Source organism: Zootoca vivipara, chromosome 2 (genome assembly GCF_965207765.1).
Source record: "Zootoca vivipara chromosome 2, rZooViv2.hap1.1, whole genome shotgun sequence".
NCBI lineage: Eukaryota > Metazoa > Chordata > Lepidosauria > Squamata > Lacertidae > Zootoca > Zootoca vivipara.
Window position 1 is genome coordinate 77,472,433 of NC_142584.1, and position 27,356 is coordinate 77,499,788.

At 40.8% G+C, this 27,356-nt stretch overlaps 1 protein-coding gene across 1 annotated transcript in view; it reads right to left on the reverse strand.

Moving 5' to 3' along the window:
• Positions 1-1,817: 1,817 nt before the first annotated feature.
• Positions 1,818-27,356, reverse strand: part of FAM120A (family with sequence similarity 120 member A) — a 57,506-nt gene continuing 31,967 nt past the window's right edge. Inside the window, exons 4-18 of the mRNA XM_035106302.3 lie at positions 25,887-26,015; positions 24,541-24,637; positions 20,587-20,684; positions 20,150-20,433; positions 18,953-19,040; positions 18,414-18,638; positions 17,434-17,608; positions 14,389-14,638; positions 13,520-13,634; positions 11,650-11,859; positions 10,492-10,675; positions 9,050-9,187; positions 7,333-7,474; positions 6,508-6,604; positions 1,818-3,713 (exon numbers count right to left, since the gene is read on the reverse strand). Of these exons, the coding sequence (XP_034962193.2) occupies positions 3,402-3,713; positions 6,508-6,604; positions 7,333-7,474; positions 9,050-9,187; positions 10,492-10,675; positions 11,650-11,859; positions 13,520-13,634; positions 14,389-14,638; positions 17,434-17,608; positions 18,414-18,638; positions 18,953-19,040; positions 20,150-20,433; positions 20,587-20,684; positions 24,541-24,637; positions 25,887-26,015 (2,544 nt within the window). The 3' untranslated portion in view covers positions 1,818-3,401. The remainder of the gene's footprint in view (positions 3,714-6,507; positions 6,605-7,332; positions 7,475-9,049; positions 9,188-10,491; positions 10,676-11,649; positions 11,860-13,519; positions 13,635-14,388; positions 14,639-17,433; positions 17,609-18,413; positions 18,639-18,952; positions 19,041-20,149; positions 20,434-20,586; positions 20,685-24,540; positions 24,638-25,886; positions 26,016-27,356) is intronic.

Sequence of the window (27,356 nt, forward strand, 5' to 3'; positions counted from 1 at the left end):
CATAATTTACCTTTTGGGCAAATCATGCATGCAAACGACTACAGTGTTTCTCTGAAAATAAGCCATAGTGATAGGCAGTTTAACCTTGTAGGTTAAACTGTACCATACTTAATAAAAAAAAATAAGACATCCTCTGAAAATAAGCCGTGTTGTTGTTTTGTTGAGGAAAAATAAATATAAGACAGTGTCTTATTTTTGGAGAAACACGGTAGGTTTCTTTTACAATTTGAAGGGCAGGAGTAGCAGAGCAGAGGAAGACAACTACGGTAGGAAGTAGGAATCGCAAACTGTGAAGCAACAGGGTTGCTCCAGCATCTTTAGCAATGCTTTCCCACCTCCACCCTTTATCTAATAAACAATCATTCCTGATCACAAGGACTAGAAACCTGTTTTCCATGGCCCAGAAAATAGAAATGCACTGTACTGATTCCAATTCACTCTGATCTGGTAATTTTGTATTTCTCCTCAATAGTCTAGGAGAACATAGAGGAATGGATGAAAATATACAAAGGCAGCCTAATTCCAGACTACTATCAATTATTTACCCAGATAAAGAAACAGCTGCCTCCTCTCGACAATGAATTAACAGGCTACTCCACCACCAGCCAGCACTTGGATTAGTTAGCATGCAACTGCTGGCATCCCCAAGGCTAGTACCTCACATTGGAAATAAGCAGCTGTTTATGAATAACTGGACCGTTTTTCCTGCCCCAACCTCTCTGCACGTTTGAGCCATCCCCCCAACAAAAAAGACAAGAGCTTTCTTCCGTTTGAAGCCAGCACATTCATGTGGAAGTCTCACCAAGACATAGTATTTGCAAATTATCACAGCCTTCCTTAAGCCAAGTTTGGAAAGCGGTAGCAATTGTGGCAATCAGAAATGAGCTAGGAATTATGGAAATGAAGCTCCTTTGGTGGCTAATTTCTGTTGTTCCCGTAAACATGCCCTTAAGATTTCCTGCCGGATCAAACAGGGAGATGACATAGCTCAAAATGCATGGCCGCTGATTCACATGGCACCCTGTACAGTGGAACCTCGGGTTACGTACCACCCTCCTTACGAATAGCTCCGCTAACCCCAAAGCAGATGTCCCTTGTTAACTTTGCCCTGGGATGCGAGCGGAAGTTGCACGCCAGTGGTGCAGCAGCAGCAGCGGGAGGCGCCATTAGCAAAAGTGCGCCTCATGTTAAGAACAGTTTTGGGTTACAAATTGACCCCCGGAACGAATTAACTTCGTAACCGGAGGTACTACTGTACTGAATTCCCAACCCAGCCCCAAAACATACAATAGAAATAGTATCCTGCAGACATCAGGTTGTTTCCTGAATCAATAGCTGCTAATAGCAAGGGCATAAATCAAAGCATTGTTTGCGGGTGGGAGGAGGAAGACCCTCAACTAAGGGTTACCAAAAGGCGCTACCTTTTGTCCAGCAACTGGACACTGCTGAAAGCACTGCATGCCTCAGAGTTGCACTTAGTTTGTACTATAAACCAGGGCTTTTAGTGCTCCAATTCCAGACCTCTGGAATCAGTTACCAGGTAAAATTAGCTTTCCTTAAGATGACCCAGTCATTTAATTTAACCGATTGAATTTTCAATTGAAAAATTAATTGTAGAAATGGTTTTATTGAATTTAGTCTGCATTTTACCTCTCATTTATCTTATTGTTGGATGATTTGATATATTTTGACTGCAGAGCTGTTTATAAATAGTTGTAATAAATTAATAGCATTGTGCCATTGTAATTTGATTAACTTTACATTTCTGGGGTCTTAGGATGACAAAAGAGCAAACAAATCAAGACGCCGTACAGCAATTTTATACTAAAAGAATAAAGATTTTTATTAAGCATTGTAAGTTGCATTCAATAGCCTTCAAATACACCACACCACAATCCATCTACAACCAATCAAACCCAACAGTAGTTCATTCTTGCACAATCCATGAGTTGGGGCAGAACTCCCTTCAACTTACATTAAGATACCTACTTAGCTCTTGCGGGCAGGGAATGGGGAATTACACCTCATTTCTGATCACTAATGTGTGATGAAGAGCATCAGGAGAATTATATGAAAACAAATATAAAGAAATGATTCTGATTTTGAAGTACATTAAGTTTGGAAACACTAACAAAAACATCAAAATGATACAGGTATATTTGCTTATACTAAATTCTTGATGGGAAAGTTCTCAAGAACAAGCCATTTGTTTCCTGCTACAGAAGGGGGGTATTTCTTGAAGATCAAAGCTTTTTTTTTTGTTTTTCCACAGAATTTCATATTTGCTAATATGAAGGCATAAAACAGCAACAGAGAACAATAATGCATACAGCAATGAGTACACCAGGGTAACGTTGATATTCAAAACGGCTAGATAATTTTTTTGTTTTAGAATAAATGCAACAGAGGTCAATAATCACAAAATTTTAAGGTTAGAGCAAGATCAGTCAATGACTAAACATAGTTAACATCTTTTATAGGACTATTACTGATTATTAGCTTTTTTGTTTTGCAAATGGGCACAGTACTTGTAAGAATGGAAGAAAGAGGACAATAACATGCATAATATTAACTACACACTTTAAAAATTATGAACCATGCAGAAGTTTAGCTCAAATAGTAGTACTAATGGTCTACGTCTGATTCAAAACCACATAGTTCATTGATCACGGATGCATGGTATTAGTCACAAAAAGTATCAGAACACATTGTGTTTGTTTTGAAAAGGTCATTTGCATCTTCTATGATTTTAAAGTTAAATCCATTTTACCTTGCTTGTAAAGTATGTATGATGTATATTTAAAATCAGCAGAACTCCAATATTACTCTATAATTTTTTTTATTTTGATAGTTTGCACATTTTAAACATAAAAGAACCACATCAACAGTGATGAAATTTAAGAAAAGAAAGAACTGTGGTTGTGCCTTTCCCCCCCATAATCATGAAATCAAAGCCTTAAAGAAAGCTTTGTGACACAGTAATGCAAAATCAAATATAATGGCATACATATGGTGCCAAATACTAAAAATTATATTTCAAGCTATATATACTGAAAGACTGCCAAAATTTGTTGTTGTTTTTTAATATATCTCAAGAAACAAAAACTACGAGCTTTTGTCATAACCAGTTTAAACTTTGTGTATACTTCATTTTAAGTGCGGGAGTCAAATGCTCTTCATTCTCTTTCATTTTTGTTGTATTGTAGCATTTTGACTACAACTGGTTAAAACTAAAAATGTGTTCTTTAAATCTCTGACATCCAAGAGGGATCCAAATTTCCAAAGTCCTCATTTTTCTCTTACGGAAAGGAAAAAATGTACGTAACTGTAGGCTCTCTTTCTTTCCAGATATTCCTAATCCTGACCCTTCCAACATCCTTCACCCTCTATAAAAAATAAGTTTACTCTTCTTTTTTTAAGACAGTGGCCTCAAGAGTATCATCTTTATGGCAAACACTGTCTGCATTTAGTGCATTTAAGTGAGGATTTGTATTGCACGTTTTAGAGTCATTACTCAAGGCACTTTCAGACTGGTTGGAAGCCCTGGCGTCTGCTGTACTCCCATTCATCTGGGAAGCTGGTTTCTCCTCATTCACTACTCCATTTTCAGCCAGGGATCCTTCTGAAGACACAACAGAGGACTTGGATTCCTCTGATTTTGACTTAAGTTCTTTGGCCACTTCTTCTGCTGAAGCAGCGTAAGGAGGTTTGCCCTATTTTAAAATAAAAGAGAAGGCAGATGGGTTATAAGTACATAATTTAGGTAGACAGTATTGCCCTTCAGAGTCCTTGGCTCAGCATGGAGAGGAGACAGCAGCTACTTTAGTCCTCCAGAGCTGCTCTGCTGAGTTAAGCCATGATATGCCTTACTTAGCATGGTGTCCAAACCTGCACTCCTCATGGTTAAATGCTCCCAGACAAACCAGAAGCTGTTAACTACAGTGGAACCTCTACTTACAGATGTAATCAGTTCCTGAAGTCTGCCTGTAAGTCGATCCGGGTTGCTGGTAGAAGCGCCGTTGTGCGCAGGCGCATTCGGCAGGAGTGCGCTTCTGCGCATCTGCAGATGGCGGCAGCCGCTTCTGCGTGTGCACTAATAGCAGCCGCTTCTGCGCATGTGTGAATCACGGCAAACCCAGTATTTACTTCCGGGTTTGCCGCAGTCGCAACTTGGATCGGGCCCAAGTAGAGGCGGTCGTAAGTAGAGGTTCTACTGAATAGGACAAACTCTGGTTACAGCTCAAGGTTTGAAAAGAGGTAAGCTAAGAGCCGGGGTTTAACTGTCAAGCTAGGCTAGTGGGGAGGCTCTGGCCTATGGACCTAATTAAGCTGCCAGGCCTTGCCAGTTGGCCCACATGGCTGCTTTGACCAAGCCACACTCACATGCCCTCAATGATGTCAGATATACGAGGCAAAAGGGACTACAGATCGGCAAAGCCCATGTGGTTGGAATCCAAACAGTGCAAGCAAAGGAAAGCAGGTCATGTGATATCCTTCTGATGCCAGGTGACTTACTGACAGGTGGGCACTCCCCGACCCTAAGTTGGCCAGTGGGTGGGGGCAAAGTAAGGATCTGGTTCACTCACCAGATCCAGTCTCCCAATCCTGAATTGCACTAAACAGTTTACTGTCGTGCAGCAAATGAATGACTGGGGAAGAGCAAAGCAGCTCTAATCTCTCTCTCTCTCACACACACACACACCAAACCACATTTGGCTGAGCAGTATGTGTAAACTAGGCCAGTGCTCCTCTGACTTCTTACTGCAGTTAAACAAATAGCCTTAGCTACGTATTAAAGATTAGCACATTTGTTATGGCATAAGCTTTTATGCTTCAGGTGTGTGAAACGGTCTTGAGTCCATAAAATTGAAGGCCACCATACATGTGCATAGCTGTCAAGTTCTCCCTTTTTTAAAGGGAAATTCCCTTATGCTGAATAGGCTTCCTCGCGAGAAAAGGGAAAACTTGACAGCTATGTACATGTGTCAGTCTCTTTGTTCTTTTTGCTGTGAGAGACTAACATGGCTATCACTTTAGAAATCATTGTAGATGTCATGTGAGATTATTTATTTTCCTTTATTGGATTGACACAGCAATTTCAACTATGACCCTAAAATCTCAAAAACTCACACCTGGGACCTGTTGCCCTATTCTTCATGGTCTGAAGGGCTACTCTGGATTAAGGAGGGTGCTGACCAGTCACTTGGAAACTGTTCAGCTAGTTAGATTTCATTTTAAGAAGCAAGCGACAAAGATGGCAAAGATGGCCAAATCATGGCCTGCTGGCTCCCAAGGAGAAGACTGCAGATGACTCTCTCCTCCTTGGCAGTTTGTGCTCAGGGCAGCCAGCAGCTAAAGCAAGTTCTGACTTTGTAGGCCGTCCAAACCTGGAATTGTGATTAAGCTCTGTCCTCCTTAACCACAATGGCATGCTAAGTTGAATCTTGGCTTAGTTGCTGTGCCATGCTAAGCTAAAAGGACTGGTGGGGAGCAAAGCAGCTGCAATCTCCTTCCCAAGAGCCGGCACACTTGAATGGTCCCCGTAAGTTATAACTTGGCTTGCCATGACATGTGAACTGTGGGCACACCACAGCTGAATATCACCCACCATTAAGTATGATAACAGTTTAGGTATTTGAATCAGTTTAAAAGAGCTTAATGCCAATCCTGACATCAAAATGTGAAAAAACCCACCCCCAATTATGCCATTCGTCCAGAGTTCTTTTGCAGATCAAATGTAAGGTTGTCTATGTAAGTGTACATATACACGGACATCACTTACACTGCCCTTTCTATTATTCCCCCTCTCTATCTTGAGTTGCTTTATATATGTGACCCTTTAAGTACAGATATGTATGTGAAAAATTAGTTTTCTCATACACTCCTGACAATCTCATCTGCTTAATGCCAGTATATTATATTACAAGACTTAATTTAACATCCAGAACTGCTGAGCAAATGGAATCAGAGTGCAACAAAAGCAATGGGAAAATGATGAAGTAAGCTGACCATGTTGGCAGTAAACCCTATTACCCTTTTGATTACTGAGCTAAAACAAAAGGTGTGAGTTGCAGATAAAGGAGGGATTCAGCTTGCCAGGGGGAACTATCCCTCCCCCTGTTCTGGGGGTTCTCCTGACCCCCGCTCTCCACCCTGGGAGCCAATTTCAGGGAAAGAAGAGTAGCGGAAATGGAAATTCTTTGCACAGGACTTCCACTGAAGGGGCCCCTTAGGGCAAAGTTGTGCCCTATGTTAAGAATTAACCTCTGAAAGAGGTGAGTGCAATTCACAAACTCCCCCCTCCCCCAAGATAGGGGAAAAAGCAGCAAAAGCAAGTCAAATTAAAGGCGAATATAATTTAGTTCTACAGTCATATGGTTATTTCATGCAGTCTATCCTCCTACTCCCATGACTATAGTTAAATTGGTGTATACATGATTGTCACCTAAACTCATGTTACCAAAATCTTTTCTGACCCTCAGTTTCGTAAATGATTTCTCCCAATACCTGAATTGTTCCCTGGTTCTTATAAGCTCTCCCATAGTATCTTCCTCCTCTGCCAAATGTTCTTATCACTGGAGTGGAAATAACTCCTCTCGGGCGTCTGCATTGAGCGAGAAACAAGTTAAAAACACATTTAAACTTTAGATACGTTTCTGTATTTTTAATAGGAAAAAAGAAGAAGTTCCCATTTTTAAACAACCCACAGCACAGCCTTTTGCTCCTCACAATCAGAAGGCTGGTTCTCTATATCATTAAGAAGGTTCTCAAAATATTAATTTTTTTATCATGCAAAAGTTCTATTCCCCCCCCCCAAAAAAATCCTGCAGCCAAGTTTCAAATATAATCTCTTTAGTAAATTTTAATACTCGGAAGTTAACATTTACTAATCTCATACTAGTTTAGCCTGTACTGATCCATGTTTGTTCTTCATTGCCGTTTTTAAATAAACTGCTTAACCAAAGTACCTCTTCCTCTAAAATTATCAACACCTTATAGGCAGCAGCTGCTTTAACAAAATATGAGTAAAAACAGGCAACAATAGTGAAGGAATTATATATTGATATTTGGTTCAAATCAATGGTCAACATGAAAGATATTAACTGCTATATATAGCTGATATAATTACAACTAACTTCCCATTAGGTAAAATCATCCCTGATCTTTTCAGAATGTCTGACCTACATTCATTTTTCTACACCCAAACTTTCTTAAATAAAAGATACAATTATTGCCCTTTTCTGTGCTTTAATAAAAGCCAGCTGCCACTTTTTTGCCATTGCTAAATTCCAAAGTCAAGCCAATATTAATTTAAGATTTATTTCTGCCTACCCTCTTGTGGGCCCTCCAACAGAAACCACCTGCAGAGGAAACGGCCCTCTCCCTCCACGACCACGTCTGCTTCCAGCCCAGTGACCAACCACAGTGCCAGCTATTTCGAGTTTCCCTCCCTGAGAAGGAATAGGTTGGACACCTGTACAAAGATGAAAAGAGAGATTGCTATTTGCAGCTACAATTCAGAGAAGAGTGTACATGGACTTCCAACTTTCCCTGAAAATACTGCTTTCCTTCCAAAGACTGGGTTTTCATGGGACATTCAGGCATTAAAGATTCTTAGTTTTGTATTCAGGTTCTTTTAATTTATTTAAAATGGATTGGATGGTGCTTCTTGGGGGTAACATTATCAGCATCATGATTTACAATAATCTGGTGCATATTACATTTGCAATCTACACACCCCCGTTCAAGATTAGATCCCATCGAGATTAATGACCATTCTGCACTCATTTTATCCAGTTAGGTTCAATGGCCTCAGTGTAACCAAGACCACAACTGGATACTGGGTCCCAGAGCTCTTGTGGCACCTTCCCAAAGCCGGGTAAACCTGCGATTGCAGCTGTACGCAGGTGGGGAAGGGGAACAAATAAAGGAAGAGTGGGTTTCTTCCAGTCTCCCATTGTTTGTTTATTTCTGCACACCATGTTCAACTGCGATCTTGTAAGTAAAATAAGCAGTAAGATGCAAGTTACCTGCATGCAAAGAGAATGTCAGAAATCCCCACTTTTCACCACCCCACATGTGTTTTAACTTTTAAAAACTCGGGGGTGGGGAGAGAACCTTCATTACCTCTCTGTTCCAGAATACGTCTCAACTCAAATTCAAGTGTTCACGTGTGACTATTTACAAGTCATAATCAAATCATTCCCAACAATCTATGGGATAAATGTTAGCTAGATATGACTGATAAAGCTGATAGCAATGAAAGGATTTAAAGAGGTAGAAGCAAAGTGGTGACAAATTAGGCCCCAGCATTAACATACTAATTACTACAGTGCTAGTGAAGGCAGGGAAGTACATTCTTCTCTATACTGTACAATCAACTCTAATAGTACAGGAGCTGCTTCATTGGGTTTCAGAGAGCCAGAAGTGTCAGTTACTAGCTAAAGCTTTGATGTTAGAGAGCTTGCAGGAATTTGTTGGAAGTAATTAAAATGCGGGGGGGGGGGGGGCTTCCTGTTCCACTATTTTTTAAGGAGGAAATTGGGAGAAACACTGTTCCCTTCAGAAGCGCATGTCCAGCCTCTGAAATGTGAACACCTATGAGCTACTTACAAATAAAACATCAGCAACATTGAGCAATGTTTCCTGCTACTTTTATTTTCCAAAGCATTTATCCTGCAGCTGATTTCAAAACAAGCAAAAAGCCCCAGTGTTGAAGCACATGTTGCCTTTGAAAAATACTTCGTCCAAAAATTTGAAACAAACCTTTAAAAGAATACATGCATTTCACCAGGTGTGCGTTTAATTTTGGAGGCAAGAATGTGACACCCGTAGTATGTCACAGCGTTCTGAGTAATAGGCGTTAGTGAACAACGTGACAGCAATCCGAGGGGATAGGTTGTACAGCAAAATGACAGCTGCATTTGGTTACAGGAGAGAGGGATGGAGAGAGAAAGCGAGGGGGTCCCTGTTGAAAAGTCTCAGACCAGGGTGAGGTGAAGAAGGCTACTGCCGTAAGATGTTAAGAAAAGGGGTTTGGTATAATTACCGCCCTGAAACTTGCTAGTCCTGTTGCCGTCATTGCCAGAGAAGGCTCCGGAGTGTCCTCCTGCAGCAGCCATCCGGAAGGCCCGATAAGCGCCTGTTGCGACTGTTTCCCCATAGGGGCCTCCAAAGCCATAGACTCCTGTGAGACCCAGGGGAAAAGAGACGGGGAAACCATGAGGGTGGATGACATACAGGAGCTCCCCTGAAAAATAAGCTCTTGACCTCTGTTGGTGCAACCAGTTTCCCTCCAAAAGCACAGGCTGCACATCTGAGAATATGCCGATTTAGTACCCAAGAGCAAACATGGAAGTCCCATTGCCCAGCCAGAAATTGGTGAACATACGGAGTTTGTCAACCATTTTTAAATTTACAGTTGAGCGCCTATTGTACAGGAATTATTCAACAGGCAGAAGATATGGACCCTATCCACCATTTTGGACCGCTGGCTTGTATTTAAGTAAGTCATTTTATAAGAAGATCATTCATGGCAGTTAAACGTACACCTTAAGACACCAATGTGATCATGCAACAGATTGTACTGCAACATATTCTACTGAATTTATACTGCCTCCATATCGTGTCAGCGATATAAATACCAGACGATATTTCCCAGTTGTCAAACATACAGAAGCATGAACTTTACATTAAGTATGACTATGCAAGGGGTCTCCAACCATTCTAGGTCATATGTGAATTATTGAGGAGTACACAGTCACTCTGGTTGCCTCCCCCCCCAACGGGTCACACACCCTCCAAATAACCGCTTCCAAACAGACAGACCGAAAGTGATGCCTCCTTTTGAATTTTCTTTATCTGGGGGCCTCAAGAAACCACCACTGCATTAAAGCTTGCAATGGTAGACCAGAAAACTCTCACTGGTATCCTGTAAAACTCAAGGATCTGGTGGTCCACAAGTTACAGGGAGCACCAGCTGACAACACCCCCCCCCCCCGGTTTTCAGTTACTCAACACACAATGACAAATGCTATGATTGTTATAGATGGTAAGCATGTTTATGTGCTAGCTAAACCATATAAATAAGGAAACAGACCCCACAGTACAGTACTGCGCTATACAAATATTATCATTATCAATACTACTACTACTGCTGCTGCTGCCAATAGTGATTATTATTTGTTAAATTTGTTAGTCGCTTTACCTTGTCCAAGGCTACCCAAAGAGACTTGGAACAATTCAAACAAACCTGCCACCCAACACAGATACATCAAAACTAGGGGGGGGGGAATACATTTAAAACACCCCATCCACTTCTAAAAGGCCACAGGTAGTTAATGGCCAAAGGTCTGGTTACAGAGGAAGTTTTTGCCTGATGACTAAAGATATAGAAGGATGGCGCCAGGCAAGCATGCCTAATTATACTAATAACATTGTCAAAATCTATTTTGGATGAAATGCTACACATTGACAGTGACACCTGCTTACCAGGAAAGCCTCTGCCTCTGCCCTGAGGTGGTGGAAGTGGCCCAAAGTGCCGAGGGTATACAGAACCTGGATAAAAAGGCATGGCAGGTGGTGGAGGAAAAGGGAGTGGATGGTTCTGCCGGGAGAAATTTAAGCCTTCAAGGATGCTCTGACGCATCTTTTCAACCTTGGCAGCTTGTTCAGTCTACAATAAAAAAACACAGCACAAACATATTTGCACAACAAATGATAGGTGTCTCTTGGTCCAACCCCTGTTAGGGTCAACGAGTCTTCCTTCCTACAGTTCACAGGAAGTAGATCCAGCCCAGCCCCATGTCTGGACCTCTGAGTGGTGACAGAAAGAGTATCGAGAAACCAACATATTTCTTACGTGTTTATTCTAGAAAACTAAATATTCTGACTGACCCCTTCTAAATTCAAATACGCTATTCTACAAAATCATTTATCAATCAAGAATCAACATTAGGCCTTAAACACATAAACACAGTATTCTGCATTCACACAGGCCCAGGATCTTTAGTAGGATAACAACAACAATAATAATAATAAAAATATTATTTATACCCCACCCATCTGGCTGGGTTTCCCCAGCCACTCTGGGCGGCTTCCAACAGAAAAATAAAACACAATAATCTATTAAACATTAAAAGCCTCCCTAAACAGGGCTGCCTTCAGATGTCTTCTAAAAATCTGGTAGCTGTTTTCCTCTTTGACATCTGATGGGAGGGTGTTCCACAGGGCAGGCGCCACCACCGAGAAGGCCCTCTGCCTGGTTCCCTGCAACTTGGCTTCTCGCAACGAGGGAACCGCCAGAAGGCCCTCGGTACTGGACCTCAGTGTCCGGGCAGAACGATGGAGGTGGAGACGCTCCTTCAGGTATACTGGACCAAGGGCATTTAGGGCTTTAAAGGTCAGCACCAACAAAGGATAAGGTCAATACAATTTGTCAAGCTCTTTTATTTATGTTAAAGTATGACTCACCAACCTTTTGGCTTAATAGCCCTCTAAATTAAGTCAATCCAATTACCAAATGTGATTTATTTAGTTAAAGTAAGCATTCTATTTTATTTTTTACCAAAGGGATTTGCAACTGACTAACTTCACTCAAAACTCGTGAAATTTCCATAGGCATAACAGACACCTGAGAAGCGAACATACCTGACCGTCACAGAGGTCAATGAGAGGAACTTTCTCCCGGGTTCCTTTGATGAGCTTGGTCTGGAACAGCTTCCCATCAAAGTACATCCATGGACAACAATGCTCCCAAGGAATCGGTTGCCCGCAAGCATCATTTGCAAACAATGCCATGTCAACACCGCTCATAAACAATGCCGACAGCTGAATTCCTCGAGGATCTAAATTTTCAATCTTGAAGGCAGAAAATGAAACCGCAGTTGACTACCAGCCGTACAAAGCTATAGGCTTCAAGCACACTTATTAAGAGCTTATTACTGGAAGAGTACAGGTAAAGCCACATGATCTTGCACTTGCTAGTTAAGTTTAACTTGCTTAAAGACCATTTAAATAGTCTGCCTGTGTGTAGTTAAATTTACATTTCTCTGTATTTGAAATATGTGCCCATTGCAGACTATTTAATACATATGCAAGTAAATTGGAGACAACTGTAATTCAGAACTTGACCACTGTGGAAAAACCAATACAAGAAAGTAGGCTATTTAGAAAACTCAGCTTCTTCCCCTTCTTCTTCCCTCCTAGTCTGTGGGAAGAGATAAGGCTTGCAGGGGCCCCCCTTCACAATAGGGGTAATGAATGGCCAAACCTAGAGATTCCACAGTTAATTTGGGAATACAATCTATTTGGAAATGCTTCAAAAAAGCCGTATCACAACAAAGGTCTTAGGTTTGCCATGGGCACTGGATTCTGCCCAGTCCCGGGATCAGTTTGGCTGTTGCACTGCTCCCTGTGGCAATACAAGCTAGAAAAGGACCACCCTCACTGTATTGTGGCGTGGGGCTGTAAGAGAAAAAGAATGTCCAGACAAGTTATGCGTAAGGAAAGGTTAAAAACAAAGCAACCCCACGAGAAATGAATGTATTGATTAGCAGCAAGTACTATGGAAATTAGAGATGCAGATCTTTATTAATCCAGTTAGTAGAATAGCAAACACCTGCAGTAAAAGTTTAGGCATATCACTTCTTACCAGTATATTTAACTTTTTAAAAAAGGTCCTGCAACAAAATGTAACACTTTTGTCCAGGGTTCCGGCCACTCTATTCCATTTCCCTTCTCCCTGGTTTTCCACCCTCTTCCCCGAGTTCAGCATTTTGTGTGCACCGAGCATGCACGGTCGATAAGAGGCTTTTTCCTCTTTTGTTTTCTTTGTTTTTTTGGGTAGTGAGATGGGCTAGAGAGCCATGGTGGGAGGTATATCTCTCTAAGGAAGTATAAGGTGCTAGCAAGGAAGCAGTGGGCCAGTGACCGGGGGACGGGATGGGACGGACCAGGAAAGTAGAGAAGGTGAGGAAAGGGAAGCAATAGACAAGGCAAACAAAACAATGACTCCTTTGAGACGGGACAGAACCTTGACTGGTATACTTAATTAGCAGAAGTCCAAACCACTCCGTTTCAAGGTTAGGCATCAAAACCCTAGGGTTGCCCAGCAGGGTCAGCTAATTTAAGTGATTATAAATCAGCATTCTTCCTATTTCCTGAACAGAAGGTGCATAATTAGTTCTATGGAATAATTAAAGGTATATTGGTTTATAGCTGACACACAGGGATTCCACAGAAAAAAGAGAGAATCAAGGAAAGTGATATATTTTTGGGAAACCCTTTATTACAAGTTTGAAAGCTACAGATGCAAAGGAAATAAAATACCAAGTAAAGAAGTGAATAGATGATATCACAATTATGATGAACAAGTTAGAGTTCACTTGGAGTTGAAACCAGAACCCCTACACCTACACCTACACACACACGAATGAAGTTAAGAGTACTGACAAAGAAATGGGATTGCTTGAATTAAGTATGGATTAAAAGCCCCACAGAAGCAAAGTTCTAAAGTCACCTTTAGTTCCTGTAGTTGGTCAGGTTCATATAGTTTTGGAGATAAAGCTTGAGCCAGGAAGGCATCAAGTTCCTGGCGACGAAGTATCCGAACCCCAGGCCATTGCACCATATATCTACAGAGACAGATAGCACTGAATCAGTATTGCTTGGAAAGCTGTGGTACTATTACTTATAATTTTTGCATATCGTAATTGAAAGTCCTACAACCACGTGAAAATTATATAATGACATAACAATACTTGGCACAAACCTGCAAAAAGTTAGCACTTAAAAGTCCCATTATTTTTAACTGGAAGACATTTACATTAAATTCTTAATTCTGCTACTGAAATCAATGAGATTAAGAAGTGCTTTACAGTAGGCTTCTTAAGCCAGCGTTGTGGCAACAATAAAAACCCTGGTGTATATTAGATCAGTAAATTTAATATGAAAAAATCAAGCACACTAAGCTTGGAAGAGCATGTAAAACTATGTCATTATTAAGATATTATTAATACTAGATTAAATTAGTTACACCATATGGTTTGCATTCACTTGCCAAAGTCAAGGGCAGGACACCTGGGCTTGAATCCTAAGATTTTCTCGCACTCGTGCAACATGGATAATCACCACTGATGCTGCCTCTACTTGCAGATCTCCAGCCCCATATCCCAAGCCACTCCAGACTACCTAGCCCTCAGGAACAAATTTTGAGGTGGTGCAGTGGGCTGAAAAGGGAGAGCGGAGCCATGGAAAACCTGTTCCAGGAATGAGACTGGAATTGCTCATGGGAGGAAACCTCTGTCTTTAAATGGATTAGAGCAGGTGGCTATCTTGTGGCTCTAGATGAGTGTTTATCCTACACAAAAATCCAGTCAATGTACTCACCGTAATACACAACAGAGCACCATAAGGTGAGTGGGCACATTAGATGGGTTGAGCATTGCTGGTGTGTCTGACCTCATACAGGCCAAGAAAGCCCTCATTCGTCGATTCTTGTCCTCTACCGCCTTCCCCAGCCACAGTTTCTTCAAATTGGGACAGGTCCATTCCCTAAATGCAAGAGCTTCTACCAACTCAGGAGTCTGGGGGGACTTTCCTTTGTAAGCAGCCCATTCTTTAATTATCACCGGTGAGACTACAGCATGAAAAAAAGGGAAACCAAATACTTTCAACTTCTGTACACACTTACCAAGGCTGAAATCTAGCCAGCACATTTAAACTACTCATATACAGTTTAATTTCCATGGACAACACTTGTTAATTTTATATCTCCCGGATTTCTATGAAATGCATTAACACCAAAGTTGAAATTGCAGGTTGGTGGCTGGCTATGCCATTGGACGAGTCAAATGTATTGAGAGACAAGACTTGGTTCTTTCCAGCTCTGATTCTACCTGATCTTGGAAGTTATCGTAAGTATGTTGGCCTGAATTCTAACTTTCCATTTGAGAACAGAATATAGCTTTCCTGTCCACTTCTTCTAAATCTGCTTCTGGAAAAAAGGAGATACTAGGGGGAAAAAAGTATGGTATATGGTACAGGGGGCAACGGGTAGAGGGGAGTTGGTGTGAACTGATACCACCCCTTGTTTGATCAGAAAACTAACCTACAGCATCCAAGTCAGTTCAGACAACCCCTTCATTTACACGGGGGTTACGTTTTGAGGCATCGTGTGTGTCAGTGAAATTGTGTATATTTGAAACCCCATTGAAAAAAACCTGCAAACACCCTGTTTCGCCCTTTTTTGTGATGTTTTCAGGTCACTTCCGGGTTTGGTGCAATGAGCGTATGTGCAGTCATGCACATACTGAGCGTATGGAAATGGGGGGGGGGGTTGCTTGTATGTATTTTCTTAATGGAGATTTGAAAGGCCAAAATAAAAAAGGTTAAGCTTGGTTAAACAATATTGGTGCATGATCATTTCTGCATTCCGTAAGGTTCTGCTTCTCCCTTCAGGCTTGATGCTTTTGTAGAACTTGTAGAGTATGCCAAGCACTACTGCCATCTTGTTACGCTCTTTAAAACTGAAAACCAGTATCGAGATCGAAATGCAGAAGACAGAAATCCTACCTCTGCCTTCTGGGGAGTATCAGAAAAGCTGTTTTCTGAAAGCCAGGCTAAGGCCAGAACTACACGTTCTGCAGCCTACTCACACTTGGAAACCCAGGCCACTGTTTGTCCCCTGCAAAGCAGCATTGGAGGGACCACGTGCAGATGAGGAGTGGGGGGCAAGAGATGGGGTGCTTACCCCTTCTGCCCGCTTGTCCCCTGCCAGGTTTCCAGAACAGTGTTTTCATCTCAAATGGTATGGTTCCTTCCCACTCAGCAAAGGCAATGGCAAAAGATCTCATGCCCCTCTGGTGTAAATTTGGTCTGAGTTGTATCAGAGGTATTAAATTCAGAGGACTTTGTGCAGGACATGTTTCCAGTGAATTGTGTCCAATAGGTGGACATTTATGCATGGTACATATTCAAGCTCTTCTTGTCCAGCTATGCTGAATACAAGATACTAAACGTTAACAGCAACCCTGGGTTCAGAAAAGATTTCATTTCACAAGTTCGACGGTTCTGTAATTCCCATTTTGTTTTGCTTAACAAAATGTATATACTGCTTTATTGTATGAAAACCTCTAAGCGATTTACAAAAATATAAAATGAAATATTAAGATTCTCTATAAAAAGTTAAAAACAAATGATTTTAAAAACATTCAAAAGGCGATTAAAATCAACAATAGCTAAAAAGACAGAGTACATGTAACTTCTACATGTCTGGATAGGGTTGCCTAAACAAAAATGTTTTTTAAGCGGGCACTAAAAACAATAATCCAAAGGTACATGCCTGATGCCAATAGACAGGATTATTGAGACTTAACTCATTATATTTCTAGTAGTTTTATAGATTCTGACATATCTGCAAGAAAAAACCCCATGTTTGGTGCTGTGCCATCAAGGTTATTGCTTAACTGTTTGTGTCAACATTCAGGATAGAGGCCTATTTTACACAAAATACAACCTAACAATGCACTTAGTTCAATCCTCCAACACACTTTTTAAAGTAACCCAGAAGCCACTTCAAAATTGAATTCATAACGTGCTATGATTATATATAAATTCTCCTCCTACAAGGTCAGGGAAGAATGAAATATTGTATTGACAGATGTTGTCTTTTGCTGCTATTGTTTTACAACTTCATTAGTAAGTTTTAAGATTTGTGTTTGTAACAAAATTCAAAGAACTGCTGTTTAGACTGCAGTAGAAAAGTGGTATATAAAGCTTTATAAGGAAATGCTGACTCTGTTCAAACATTATACCAAGCTTATCTAATTTTGGATGATATCTGAATTAACAAACCCATTTTTAATCCATTAATCAGAAATTACAGTTGTACTAACGATAACAGTGATGTCTGAACTGATAAACCATAGTTGTGGCCATTGTTTCTCCTCCAGAATCTTTTAATTGCATTCTATTGGTTGTATCCAACACTGTGTGAATGGATTTCTGCTCACACAACTGAATTTCTTCCTCTTCAATCCCTATGACACTGTCATAGGGATTGAACCCGAATCCCCCCAACCCGAATCTACTCCTGAGGCTCTGGAGCAAATTTTGAGGGTGCATGGCAGGTGACAAGGGAGAGAAGGAAGGGGGAAGTTCCATTGTGCAAGCGGACGTCTGTTGCCTATGTGGAATATGTAAACTGCTTTGAGGTTATAGATGATGAAGCGGTATATAAATCCTGTTTAAATAAAATAAATAGATAACATAGGAGGGCTGAGCAGTTGAAAAATGAAAGCAGTCCTGTAGCTCTAAACCATAGATGCCTATACGTTTGGCTCAAACGACACTCTAAAACATGGCTGGTGCAAACTATAGTTTGGTATGATGTCCGAGCTCAGTCAGCAATAACAGCAGAAGGTAGATACATACATTCTGGAGGAAGTCTGTTCTTTCTAAAGGCAAGCCTCTCCGTTTTTTTCCTGCTTTCTGCCAAACTGAACAGGACACCGTAAACATACTGACGAACTGGCCTATAAAGAAGAGCAGCAGGAGGCAGGTCTTTGTTTGCTTCATCTTCAATAGAAACTGCAATTTTAATTTCACCCTGTACATGAACAAAATGATTAGTAGCATACAAACTCTTGCAGATTCCAGCATTAGTAGTAGTAGTCTAGCTCTTAGCACCTATTAGCTATGATAAAATGCACAATATAAAGAAACCACTCTGCATTAAAGTCTTGAATACATTTTTCGTAATAAAAATAATTCAAGACCTAAAATCTCATTGGCTGATTAACTGATTCACATTTTATCCAGTGTTCAGCCTGAGGACAGTTGCCTGGAGGACTTCTTGATGCTGGTGCAAGCCAGTCATGAGAGAAGCACACTGAGATCAAGGTCCTAAAAACTGCGGACATCAGGACCCACTGATGAGTAGTTTGTAAACTGTGAGGGAAAAAATGGTCTAGTTTTTCCTCAACAGTGTTAGGGAAAACAGGGTCTCTTTCACTTCTGTGGAAGTACCCTGTTTATGTCATTTGGGTAAAGCCTAGCAGGCTCTGTTGCCAGACATGAATAGGCTGACGGGCAAGACGTCAGGAATACTATTATTATTATTACAGGTATTTTTAATGTATACACTCTACAGAATCTTGGGAGTGCAACAGCAGAAGGCATTCCAGTGCATACAATAATCTTCACATCTCCCCTGATCCAAACAGATGGTTGGTATGGCATTTCAAAGGGAGAGGGGTAGTTCTAAAAATTTTTAGAAACCCCAGGAAAGAAAAGCTTTAGAAACATCAGGGCTTCAGCCATGTTTGCACTAATTAATTAAAAGCAAGGGACAACAGTAAGTGTTCACCAATCCTTTTAGGATTCTAGCGCTACTTAAACTCTGAAAACCTTACCTTGGTTAGAACATGAAAGATGTAGGGATACATTAACCCCTTTTTGTGTCTGTGCTCTGCCACTCTTAATACTTCTGGTGCTACAGGTGGTAATGGAGGAGTGGTAATATCCATATGGTTCCTGGTGGGCATTGACAACAGACATGGGATTTGTGCACTATTGACTTGGTTCCCTTTAACTTCAGCTGCCTGGTTTCCTGAAGAAACAGTAGAGGAACCTTCTGCCTGTAATATACATAAAAAGTAATCTATAACAGGAACATCTTCCTCTAGCTTTAAAAGTGGAAGCTTTGCAACTAAATATCAAGCATCTCTAAGAGAATTTTTGAAAGTAAAAATTGAATATACTTGCAAATGAAGTTAAAAGTCATATGCATGCATGCATAGAGCTCATTGCCCTTCAGGTGTCAAGAGCTTTTCACATTTCACCTTACAAATCAGTTTTTGTTTTTTTTTAAAGAAAAACCACAGGATTACAGGACTCAACTTTGCATATAAAGTCTAATCAACACAGACTATAGTGCTCAGAAGGACTCTACCTTTGTTTGGTCTCCTGGATCCCCACGTCCTTGATTTTCTGACTGGGTTCCTGTTTTCTCCCAGCGCAATTTGTTCCCACCAACATGACTGGGGGGGGGGGAAGAGAGAGAGAGAGAGAGAGAGAATGCCACACTATTTTTATTATCAGAATTATAATTCAAAGGTACTGTAAAATAGTATCAAGATAAACACAACCCCCATTTTGTATTTGTATTTCAGCAAAGGTCCTTTTCTAGGTTCACTTTCACCTGGAAGAAAGCCTGTGGTCCCAAAATAATTTCTCCAGAGCGCCTCATCTGGTGCTTAACACTAATGTCAAGTGCTACACAAAGAGCTTTCCTGTTTCCCCAGGCATTTTAATTTGGCTTACGTGCAGCTGTTCTTTTAGAACTGCTGCTTTTAGTGTACTTGTTTATATGTTTTAATTATATCATATTATTTCATCTTGGATTTTTGTAAGCACCGGTGGGAATTTATTAAAAGGATGGAACAAAAATAAGATTGCTGCATAAGTTCGTTGTTAGGGGTGATCCTTGCACCCTAAGTTGTGTAAAGTTGACAGGTGAACAGCCACTTACCTGATGGCCTATGGCAAGTAAGAGTAGTCTCCAGGTGATCAGGCAATGAAGTTTTATATATATTCAAAAGAGCTCTCCCCCCCTTTTTAGGTGACAAATGCCTAACATAGGCACATGCACATACCAGTAAAAATTAGGCTACTAACCTTCTAACTGATATAAACTAATTTTTGAAATATGTCTTCACTCTCTTTAGCCAACCAGTGGAAATTGGGAAGCCAAATACTGTTGCCTCTGCTCTCTACCTACCGTATTTCACAAAGTAATCATTTTAAAGGATCCAACACTTAACATTGTCTGGTATAAGCTTATACACTTCCTACCCTGCACATAAAACACACAACTAATAAAGATTGTTATAGCAAAAATTTAATAACCTCTACATCTTGGCTGATACAAGATTAGTTTTCTTTCTTAATTTTGCTCATTTATCTGAAAACATTTCTGCGCCACCAGCATTAACGAAACAAAGACAAAATACATTACAATTAAGTAGATTACATCAACTGAATATAGAAATCACAGCAGGTGCATGAACATTTCCCTGTAACAGTAAATTCAAAGACGCTACTAGCAACTTCCTCCTCCAGTCCTGCTAGAAACACATGATGTACTTACTTCACAGTGCCGCCACTGCCTTCATCATTGTCTGAAGATGATGATGTAGAAGAGGCAGGAAAGTATGTTGAATCCACATGATTGGGGCTTCCACTCTGAGCTGGGTTTATTGGAGAGGATCGTTCATATAATGGTGTATGTTTTCCTTCATGAGGAATGTTGCTGTAGTTGTTCTGCTCAGAAATATTTTTCCCACCTGCATCCAAGGTGATGGCTGGTTCCGAGAGGCTATAGGGATATGGACCCTGACCTTGGGTATTACCTTGACTAGACATATGCTGGGCCTAAAAGGGGGGGGGGAGTATATTATAAATTATAGCTGCTGCTTCATAAATCAGAGCAAACTGCACATACTCTATATAGGTGCGACACACATTTCTCAAAAACAATTGAAGAGTGGTGGTGGGAAGAAAGAGGAAAAAGCAGAGTATACTTGCCACATGTTTTGCTTGGAGAGGGGTCTGTGGAATGTTAAGCATCTGAGCAGAGACATACGGTGGCACTATACCTGGCATTCCAAATTGATTTGGTCTGGCTATTATAGGAGAAATCAAAACAAATTCAGCCGCATGCACAGCCTGGCCTGGGTTGCATTTTAGGTGAATCCTCAATTGCAAAAAGTAATCATGTAAGAACAAATGCCTGATATTAGGCTTTTGTTCTTTAAAGCTTTGACCTCATTTCCTATAGTACAGGTTACTTGCTCTCCTTCTATTTTAACACACACTGACTGTCAGTTTTGTTTCATTTTCTGCCTCTCTCAGGAGACACATTATTCACTTCCTCCTTGTCTGATCATTTATTTTTTCTTTCCACTATCTGTTCCTGTTCTGTTTATGTTACAGTCACTCCCACCATTTTAGTATCCATTGTTTACTTTATATATCCCCGCAGAACAGGAAGTACAGCAATTTAAATTCTGCATCCAGTTCTGAAGTGGTTTGTTTTTAATATCCTCAGTTCGTGCGCAACACACAAGAACAGAAGAACAAATATGAAATCTTTGAAGTCTATTCTCACTTTATCCAGGATACTCTTTCAGCAACGAGTTATTAAGAAAGTATTTTTGATTGGTAACACATTTCTCTCTGTCGGTCAGAAATCAAGACTTGAAGAGAGTCAGGCATATGAAGGTGGATACATCATGTAAAAGGAAACCAAGTTCAAACAACACTTTACAGCCATTAATATATCTGCTTTCAATTAGTCTAATGAAGACATGCTATGTAGGATTTATCCAGAAGAGAGAGAATTGATTTCTATATGTTACCCATCAACCTGGGAGATAGAAAAGTAAAACTAATTCAAATATGTACCATTTTGACAAGATAGCTTATCTCAGAATAGGGGGGTTATTGTGTGGTTGTCTTGGCGTAAAAAGGCAAGTCTTGCGGAACTTACTATTCTGTGTGATCAAGCCCCACTTATTGTGATTTCCACAGCAAACTGAGGTGAGGTGACATCACTTCAGAACAGACAAAACCCACAGATGGGGAACTGACATTTATCCAGATGGTGTTTTGCCCCAGTTCCAAGCATTTTCTATTTTAAAAACTATTTCGCTAATGCAACAAATGTTACCTTTATTAAAAGTTCTAGTTTTAGATTTCCATATGGTTACATGTGTAGACTAGAACAGTTAGTTATGACAAATGACCACAGTGCTCTTCTACCTCTTTATTTACTAGGGCTGTACACTGTATTCAGACAAATTCCAAAGCATAGAGGAATGAAGGGTGAAGTGGGGATCCCTGGAAATGCTTCAGGGTGCCTCAGCAAAAAGGCATTTAAAAAACCCTACAGGATGTGTGTCTGCTGAATACAAAAATAGTATCTCTAAGCTTATCATGAAACCAGAGTGGTATGCTGTGACTGACGGGTCAAGCTGGAATCAAAGAAAATGTGTTTACCTAGAAAGTTTTTCTTATGCCAAAATCAATGTGGAAAGATACCCAGCACAAAAGCCCCTGGATATATTTTTTCTGAAATTTGGCAGGCTCTTTTACTCAGGAGGGGCTAGTGTACCTGCAAATTTCATCCACTTCCACCAAAGAGGAAAATAATAATAATAATAATAACAATAACAATAAATATTTATTTATACCCCGCCCATCTGGTTGGGTTTCCCCAGCCACTCTGGGCGGATTCCAACAGAAATATTAAATTACAATAATTTATTAAACATTAAAAGCTTCCCTAAACAGGGCTGCCTTCAGATGTCCTCTAAAAGTCTGGTAGTTGTTTTTCTCTCTGACATCTGGTGGGAGGGCGTTCCACAGGGCGGGTGCCACTACTGAGAAGGCCCTCTGCCTGGTCCCCTGTAACTTGGCTTCTTGCAGCGAGGGCATTGCCAGAAGGCTCTCGGCACTGGACCTCAGTGTCCGGGCAGAACAATGGAGGTGGAGACGCTCCTTCAGGTATACTGGACCGAGGCCATTTAGGGCTTTAAAGGTCAGTACCAACACTTTGAATTGTGCTCGGAAACGTACTGGGAGCCAATGTAGGTCTTTCAAGACCGGTGTTATGTGGTCTCGGGCGGCTGCTCCCAGTCACCAGTCTAGCTGCCGCATTCTGGATTAGTTGTAGTTTCTGGGTTACCTTCAAAGGCAGCCCCACATAGAGCGCATTGCACTAGTCCAAGCGAGAGATAACTAGAGCCTGCACCACTCTGGCGAGACAGTCTGCGGGCAGGTAGGGTCTCAGCCTGCATACCAGATGGAACTGATAAACAGCTGCCCTGGATACAGAACTGACCTGCGCCTCCATGGACAGCTGTGAGTCCAAAATGACTCTCAGGCTGTGCACCTGGTCCTTCAGGGACACAGTTACCCCATTCAGGACCAGGGAGTCCTTCACACCTGCCCGCCTCCTGTCCCCCACAAACAGTACTTCTGTCTTGCCAGGATTCAACCTCAATCTTTTAGCTGCCATCCATCCTCCAAGTGCCTCCAGACACTCACACAGGACCTTCACCGCCTTCACTGGTTCTGATTTGAAAGAGAGGTAGAACTGGGTATCATCCGCATACTGATGAACACCCAGCCCAAACCCTCTGATGATCTCTCCCAGTGGCTGCATATAGATGTTAAAAAGCATGGGGGAGAAGACAGAACCCTGAGGCACCCCACAAGTCAGAGCCCAGGGGTCTGAGCACTCATCCCCCACCACCACTTTCTGAACACGGCCCAGGAGGAAGGAGCAGAACCACTGTTTAGGGAAGCTTTTAATGTTTGAAGGATTTCTGTATTTTAATATTTTGTTGGAAGCCGCCCAGAGTGGCTGGGGGAGGGAACCCAGCCAGATGGGCGGGGTATAAATAAATTATTATTATTATTATTATTATTATTATTATTATTATTATTATTATTATTATGTATTACCATGCCCCCAGCTCCCAATCCCTCTAGATAGTCCAGAATGATGTTATGGTCGATGGTGTCAAAAGCTGCTGAGAGATCCAGCAGATCCAACAGCTCTCACCTTTGTCCCTAGCCTGCCAGAGATCATCAACCAGTGTGACCAAGGCAGTTTCAGTCCCATGATGAGGCCTGAATCCCGACTGGAAGGGATCCAAATGGGCTGTTTCCCAAATCAGAGGCCAAACTGAATATTGTAGTTGGTGCACACCACTAACATTTTCAGAAATAGTTAAGACTAGTCTCAGTATTTATGTATGATAATCTTATGTAAAACTTATCCAGGATAAAGTTAGTTGTAAGCTCTTTGGATCTTGTTTTTGAAGCAAAATTCACTTTGCTCAAAGGAATTTCTGCACAAAGAGACACACTGGCACATATGCACACACTCACACAAACGCTCCTTGAACTCCTCCGAGGGTTAGTTTACTAGCAAAACTGAATTACTGCATCGCAAAATGACCCATGTCTAAAAAGTGTGCCACCAAGATGGAAAGTTTGGAAAGCTGTGGGTCAGAGGCATGAAACCATAGAGGGAAGGTCCACAGCAGACTATGACCATGTCTGCGCGCAACACTGGCTTGAGCACTTATGCTCTGCTCCCCCAGTGGGGAAGCAAAGCACAGACTAGCTGGGTTAATGTTATGTACAAGCCAGAGCTTGTGACTAACCACAGCAGAGAAGCCAACGTCTGCTTGTGCACAAACTAATCTGCCAATAAGTAACATCAATTTAAACTGACCAGAACTTCTCTGACAGCAACAAGTGGAACACTTAGAGCAGACCCAAGAGAGCCTGCTAGGTACCACAGTTGGGTCAGATTACCTAATGATCCAGGGTATCAAAATGAATAGGATAAATGTTGTACGATAAATTGTCTATTGTCTCCCATCTCCTCCCTGGTGTAGGTCATCTCCTACTGTTTAACCAAATTCTCAGTATCATACTCAACTCAAAGTAAGTTTCAGCACTTACCTAGGTAGTGTGGTGGATGAAATGGCATAGGCTTATTGGTTGCTGAATAATATGCAACTGCTCTCTTAAATCGTTTAACCTTGTCATCCGTTCTAGACTAAAAGACATATTAAAAGCTTTATTAAAATTACACACATACACATGAACTACCCTGTTTCCCCGAAAATAAGACATACCCATAAAATAAGCCGCAGCAGGATTTCTACGCATTTACACAATATAAACCATACCCCGAATTAAGCAATAGTGATAGGCGCAGTTCTGGAGGGTGCCAAGGAAGAGGCGAGGCTGGGCGCGTAATAAAAAATAAGACATCCCCTGAAAATAAGCCATAGTGTGTCTTTTTGAGAAAAAATAAATATAAGACAGTGTCTTATTTTCAGGGAAACACAGTAATATTCTCATTTCTCAAACCTTTATGGGCATATAGACAAGATTCCGGTAAGATTCAGCACAATAAAATCGCTCAGCAAAATCTGCATCTAACTATTAAATTAAGGTTGTATAAAATTCACAAATCTTCACCGTATGTTGCAGAAACCTGGCTACTTACCTCCATCTTATCCCTATCCCGAGTAAACATTCATCCATACCTTACATTCATCTGAATGCCACTCCCTGCTAACAAAAAATCAGCGTTCAAAATGATGCATGTGCAGTGCACAACTGATTTTATATGACTCTGTCCACAGAGGCATAGTCTCTCTGCGAGTGGTATTTTCTGGAATCTCCCCTAAAGTATTGCCGAAGGTGACACCTTCAGTCTTGCTAGCATGTATGCCCTGTGTTGATTCAGGTTGGTCTAATGGGAGATAAGTAGCCACAGGCTCCCCACATTGCACCATCCCTAGACTTGCACAGAAGCTATTCCCGATTTTACTACTAAGTTTTTGAAATTCGCTGTCTAACAATCTGCGTTTAATTATCTCAAATGCAGGATTTTCTGATAAGCAGGACAGGGAGTCTAGCGAGATTCCTATCTGTTGTTTTTCCCCTTCCATCCCTCTTAACCATCCTGATGATTGCTATTCAGCTAGCATGGTCACAACAACACTGTTAGGTACAGGTCTATAATGCAACCACAACCAAAACTGAAATGTTAGTAGCTATGCTTGTGTTACTAAAGGTCTTTGGTGTTAACACTGCCATAAATCTGTAGCCGGTATTATGGAAATTTACAGAACCCAAAAAAGCAAACCCAAGTTACACATCCTTAGACATGACAATGATAAGAGAGAACAGTGATAGGCAGGCATGCACGTGAGTACACACAAAGTATAAGTTGATTATTTGTATAATTGTACTTTAAAATGAGTCTACACCTATCATCTTTGTTCCTTCCTTACCTGTGAATGTTGAAAGACATCTTTAGCTATGGCATCCAAATCAGAAGTGTCCTGAATATTGCGGACATAGTCAGCTACAGCTTTGATCACTACATCACAGGGTGGTAAAACTAACTGGTGTGCTCGTACCTAGAAACACAAACACATGTTAAAATGCCACAGCAGCTCCCTAACACAGCTCAGTTTTGTAGCTAGTAAGCAGATCAACTAAAATTCCACTGTAAGATATGTTAATGAGTAATTCTACCAACACAAACAGAATTTTAAAGCTTGTATATCTCAGATAGTGACCAATTTCTGAGACTTTTAAAAGAAAGAAGGATCTCAAAAATATTCTGAATATGAATTGTCATTACATGTCTGTTCAGCAAATGAGATGTCTACATCTAAATATGCAGCAATTTCTTTAGTAATTAAGTGGCAGCCACTGAAGCATTTCCATAAGGGATGTGTGAGCATAATCAAGTGGAAGCCAGGTTTTCAAGCTAATGGCAACAAGTAGGAAGAAGAAATGTATAATTAAATGGAAACATGGGAAGAGTAATTTGGGAGGAGTTTGCAAAGTGGATGAAGGTAAATGATTTTAAAATTCTAATTATGTGGTGTCTTTCCTAAAATAACATTGTTTAAAATGAAATCTAAATACATAGCATGTTAAAATCTACTTGTCTCTTTAAAATGAATTGTGGCCTGATAGCAAACACATGTTAAATAGGCTATTTTTCTAATAAAGCAAGAATTACAGGGACAAATGTCTAACTTCCGAAGTTGAGAAAATGGCACAATGCGCTATTTAATTATTATTTGTTACTATGGCCTAACAAGAGTTTAGCAGACCATCACAGGTGCTAGGAGCTAGGACATGCTAGTCCACATTTTACCCTATGGGTGACCTTGTGCAAATGTTTTGCTACATGAACTTTGCAATGTATTCCTTTTCAAATTATGGCACTGTAACCAACAGAATGGTTTCCATGATCTCATGGAAACACCTTTTTGCGTACTACCACCCAGCCTTGCTTCTGGAAAGTTCCAGATACTTACAACTCAGTCCTATGCCTATTTACTAGGAAGTAATGCTGTTCAAAGAAAGTTTGTTACAAATAACTGTGCATACAATTTCAGCTGCAGACAAGTGTTCTTCCTTTGCTTCCTTGAGCACATACAAAGAGGGCTAAGCTGCTTTTCTCAAAGCAGTTCCAATTCTGCAATTGATGCAAACTACATGGTAAAAGATTTTGGAATATATTGAATTGCAAATGAATGCATTAATTAATTATTGTAGCAATCAGATAGCATGCATGCTTGCCCAGGAAATATATTAATTTCACAATGAGAAATCAATGCACCCTTGGACAAGTGTGTATTAAGGAAAATGTCAAACTATGAACCTTTGACATTTACTAGGAGTTCTTAACATTTTAGGGAGCCAGTGGAATATTTCAGACAATTCTAACGTTAGTGGAAATA